The 4718-nt window shown below is 48.1% G+C and overlaps 1 protein-coding gene across 1 annotated transcript; it reads left to right on the plus strand.

Annotated features, from left to right (window-relative positions):
- Window positions 1–649: 649 nt before the first annotated feature.
- Window positions 650–4637, plus strand: LOC112965108 (perilipin-3-like; the record flags this gene model as incomplete). The annotated part of the gene is made up of 5 exons (XM_026063826.1): window positions 650–695; window positions 2023–2168; window positions 2922–3117; window positions 4062–4144; window positions 4379–4637. Coding segments are annotated over exons 1-5 (730 nt in total), but the record flags the coding sequence as incomplete, so codon positions are not given.
- Between the last annotated feature and the right edge of the window lie 81 nt (window positions 4638–4718).

Here is a 4718-nt window from a genome sequence, read left to right on the forward strand (position 1 = left end):
ACTGGGGATATCAAAACTGGTCCCTGTGCTGTTTTCCCTGAAGAATGATGGTGATGCTCTTCTGTAACAGTCCATTCCATTGCTGTCGGTTGACAGTCAGTGATTTGTCCTTGATCAGTCACTGTGCCTCCCTCGCTGTACCCACATTTCTTTTTAACCTGGTGTGTGAAAGAATCATGTTCTATGTGCATTCATGAGACTGTTTTCCCTCCCCCCCCCATATAACTTATGAACTGCTCAGCTTATTTCAAGTTTGACAGAATGGCGATCAAGATCCTAATAAAATCAGGCAAAGAGGTGGGCCAGGAGAAGAGGGGGGCCATGGCAGTGGCAGCCCGCTTCAGGCCGCTTCCTTAATCATCAGAGAAGCCAGAGATAAATAGCCCCAAAACACAGATCCCTGGGAAACCTGTTGCTCCTGGAATAGTTTGTTCTGTATAATTGGTCCTCTGTAAATTAAACAAGAGCCATTTACAAGGCTTCTGTATTTTAAAGTCATTAGAATACATGCAGGGAAAGTCCTTAAAGAAGCCAAACAGCACTGGCTGCCCCCTCCCCACTGCCTGTGCAAACCACCCAAGGGCAGGTCCTCGTGTCATCTATGACACAATGAATCTGAAGTGTCTTCCTCTGCCAAGAGGGATGGACCATGGCTAGCCCTCCCTCCAAGCTGCTGGTGGGTCCCATTCCGCCTGGTACAGGGATGGATGGAAGCTGCAGTTCCCCAAATAAATGCAAATATCACTGGGCTCTTGTGTAATTATGTTTGAAGGCTAGCAGATATTCTGAGGGGACTGGCACATACCAGGTCAGCCCTGAAAGTGCACATTGAACCCAAGCAGAGGGCGTCTAATCTGGCTACTGCCAATCTTAAGCATGGGCTGCTCACTCTGCAGGCATTCTGGGAAGGAGCAAAGGGACTGGGCTACACGAATCCCACATTAGGTAGGAAGTCCTTCTCTGGAGCTGTCTTCTCACTATACTTCTTTTCTTTTCTGGTTATTGTCTCCCAGCAGAAAGGGAAACAAACCCAACTAATTGCCATTTCCACACTATACCTATGATCTGAAGCAAGACCATAGAGAGGGTGTGCAAGCCATGCCAACAACACCATTCTCCTTTTGCAGAAGCAGTGGCCTCTGAAGGGGCTACTCTGCAGTAGGCAAGGTGTGCCTGCCTGACTCCACTCAATCAGCAACCAAAGGAATTAGCTGAAAGTTCAGAGCAATTAACAAGCCACAGCAGTCCCTGTCTCCATCCCATCCCACCTCTCACAGGCTGGGACAAAGACTGCCTCTTTTCTATTGCTTCCCTGAGCTGTCAGTCACTTAGTGTCCATCTGTATCCCACCTTTCCCAGCCAGTATATAAAGGCAGAGAGTACAGCAGCAGATATGGTGTGGTGATTGGTTCTTCCTTGCTGATCATCTGCTAACCTCCAAGAAGAATTAAAACAAGCAAACAAACAAAGGTACTGTTCTCTACAGGAGTGAAAGCTTTTAGGTATTAAAGTTGTAATTGTTCTGTGAGTTCCTGATTCAAGCTTAAATGATTCTTACCTGACTTAATCACAAAGCAAAATTAGTCTTGGTTAACCTAAGGTATCTTGCAACAGTGGCTGGCTGAAGGGCTAGGTATAGCTTGCGCTGTCCTTGAGTGAAAAGCTTGTTCAGCTTGGGGTGTGCTCAGAGGAGTGGAATAACTCTTGAGGTGCTTGTTTCAATCCTGGTTTTAGTGCCTCTCTTAAAGCAAGTTCTTCTCCAAACTTTGGTGGGGAGGGAAAAGGTAGTAGGGTCCCAACTGTCTTTTAACCTTAACAGGTAGGAAGGCCACAAGGCTTCCTAACAGGAGCTCTCCAGGTGCAAGGGAAGACTGTTCTCCCCATTCCTCTCATATCAGAAAGCATGTGGAACTTAAATACTAGGGGGCTCTGCAACTGGCACAGATCACTGCAGGGGGAGTCCCTTTAATAAGGGAAAGAGTCCAATTGTCAGGTCTTCAATTTTTTCCCTGGCAAAATCAGAGGGAAATATTCCTCAGCTGCTCAGTCTTTCTCTCTTCCTAAACCATGGCACTTGTGACACTGTTTCAGCTGCAATGGACTCTGCTCTGCCTGATAAGGAAGAAGTTGTTAAGAGTTCCCCAGAGATGAAGGAAGAGGAACAGCAGGTAGGTACTCTGTGTGAGCTGTAACTGGAGCAGCAGCTTCTGGGTGCAGGTGTGAGGAAGTGGCTGCTACTGTGGATAGGTGGAAACTAAGCCTGCCCAAAGGGAGGAGTCTCTTCTGCTCAGCCTGTGCCCTGCAGCTTCTCTGGGAATGAGTGGTGGCACAGCCAAAAGAGCAGGCCTGAAGACCCTGTAAGTAACCTGCTAGATTAAGCAAAATAGCCTGGCTCTTGGCTAGGAGTGATGCTTCTCTACACCTCTAGTTGAGAGCCTGGGCAATGCTTTTGTGGAATGGCTCCCATGTCTTGGGGGCCCCAAAACCTGATGCACTTGCCTCTGTGGACTGCAGCGTGTGTCTTGCTGACTAGTGTGGAGTCTGCCAGCTTAACATCAGTGCAATCCTGTTCTGATAAAGCTTTTCCTGGAATTGTTTAATAACTATGTCAAATGAACTGGAGCTGGGTAAGGTTCTAGCAGTACTGAGACTGTCTACACTCTCCTCTGTCCCTTGGATGACTCTGTATTGGAAGAAAACCTTTCTGTTATGGACCAACCATAAATATCAATAGTGTTCCACAGCTTGTTTCTTTAGTGAGTTGCAGGTTTTGAAGTGAATATGAGCTGTGGTTTGCTCTCCTTCAACCAGACCAGGGTACTTGAACAGGCAGAAAGGTGAAGCTTTGGTGCAGGGCTGCATAGAAAGCTCTGTCAGGCTTGGAAGCCTCAYGGCTTGTTTTATTTTTTTTGCCCTCGTAGGCTGCAACAAATCTGGTGGCTAACCTGACCTTGGTCAGCTCTGCCTGTGATGTGGTTTCTACAGCTTATGTCTCCACCAAGGAGAGCCACCCCTACATCAGATCTGTGGGTGAGGCAGCAGAGCAAGGAGTGAAGAGTKTGACTGAAGCCACAGCTACCTGTGTGCAACCAGTTCTGACTACACTAGAGCCTCAAGGTAATGTGGTGGGGAGGCTTACACCTGCTTGTGAKGGCCAAATCCCCTTCCCAGAGGGACTCCTAACTCTTTGGTTCCTTCCAACCCTGAAAGGAGCCCTTGGGTGTGGAAAGGCACCTCTCTCATTGACTTACTAAAGGGATAGCTCCAGACTTACAAGTRAAGCAAAAAAGGCTGAGTCCTAATCAGAGTAGTGTGAAGAAGTGTCTCTTCCTGAAGGACTGGATTTGACTCAGGTGTTGACTACCCTAAAACTGATCTTGCCAGGCCCAAAGTATTAGGTGACAGCTGCTTGTAGTTTGATTCTTAGAAGCCCATGGGGGCTGGAAGAAAAGCCCCACTTGGAGGGCTATCATTACTAATGGTCCTGTTTCCTGTGGAGCTGCCTTCCCCCCCCCCCCGACCCCCACAAATGGGAGGGGGGGGAAACAAACAAAAAAAAAAACCAAGAACCAGAACTAGACCCTCAGCATGTGCGAAGTTTTTAAACCTCATGGAGGGAGAGGGGCTGATCCTGATGGCAAGGGTCTGACAAAACAGCTGRTGTGACAGGCCTGGTTTAACTCTAAGACCAGAGTGGGCCCCCTCCTGTTTACTGTGTGATTCTAGATCCCTGGGACATGGAGGCTAGGGCAGAAGTGAGAGCTAAGCAACTGTCTGGTCAAGAACTAAACAAGCTGCAGGTGGGACTCCAAAGTATGTGGCTMTGTTCTTGCTAGTGCAAGTGGGGACTGGTTATTCTCAAAGTGAACAGACTTAGCTCAAGACCAAGCAGCAGTGGAAACCAAGACAAGCTGCTCAGCAAATCCAGGTTACATCAAAACACATCTGCCTGAGTGGGAGTCTTTACCCACAGTCCCTGCAAGGCAGCATAATCGGGGAGGCAGGACTTGCAAGATGAAATAGTAGAAAACCCAAGTCTWGACACCTCCTCTTTTCTGCAGTTGCTGTGGCAAAYGAATATGCCTCCAAGGGCTTGGATAAAGTAGGGGAGAAGCTCCCTCTCCTTCAAAAGTCAATGGACCAGGTAAGAACCAAAGGCTATGCCCTCCTTGGCTGGAAGAGGAGGGCAGAGCTGGCCTTTACAAGGATAGAAATACTTCAAGTTCTCTTGAGGAAACAAATCTCTGAGTGCATARAGTGAGCTCTCTTAGGAGTAAGAAAGCAARCRGGAGATACTGTCTGAAGACTCCTCTGGGTGCAGCAGGGACTGGGTCACAGAGCACTGCAGTTCTTATCTGACACTAGCCTATTTCCGTAGGTTCTCTCTAACACAAAAGAGCTAATGTCATCCAGAGTGGCTGATGCCAAGGATGCTGTGAGCAGCAAAGTGACAGAGGTGATAGATGCAACCAAGGAGGCTCTTCAGAGTGGCATGGAGGCTGCCAGATCTGCAGTGACCAGCAGTGTGGCAATGGTTACAGATTCCAGAGTGTGCCAGATGGCTGCGAGCAGAGCAGGAGCTGTGCTGGAGGAAACAGGAGAKGACCTCAGTCTGCCTATTGGAAATGAGGAACTAGGTCAGGAAGTGGCATATGTGCCTGCATATTTAATGAGGATCATCAAAATGGGGATACCAACCTTGTTTTCTCATCTTTGAA

Source organism: Apteryx rowi, unplaced genomic scaffold (genome assembly GCF_003343035.1).
Source record: "Apteryx rowi isolate R43461 unplaced genomic scaffold, aptRow1 scaffold_2005, whole genome shotgun sequence".
NCBI classification, from domain to species: Eukaryota; Metazoa; Chordata; class Aves; order Apterygiformes; family Apterygidae; genus Apteryx; species Apteryx rowi.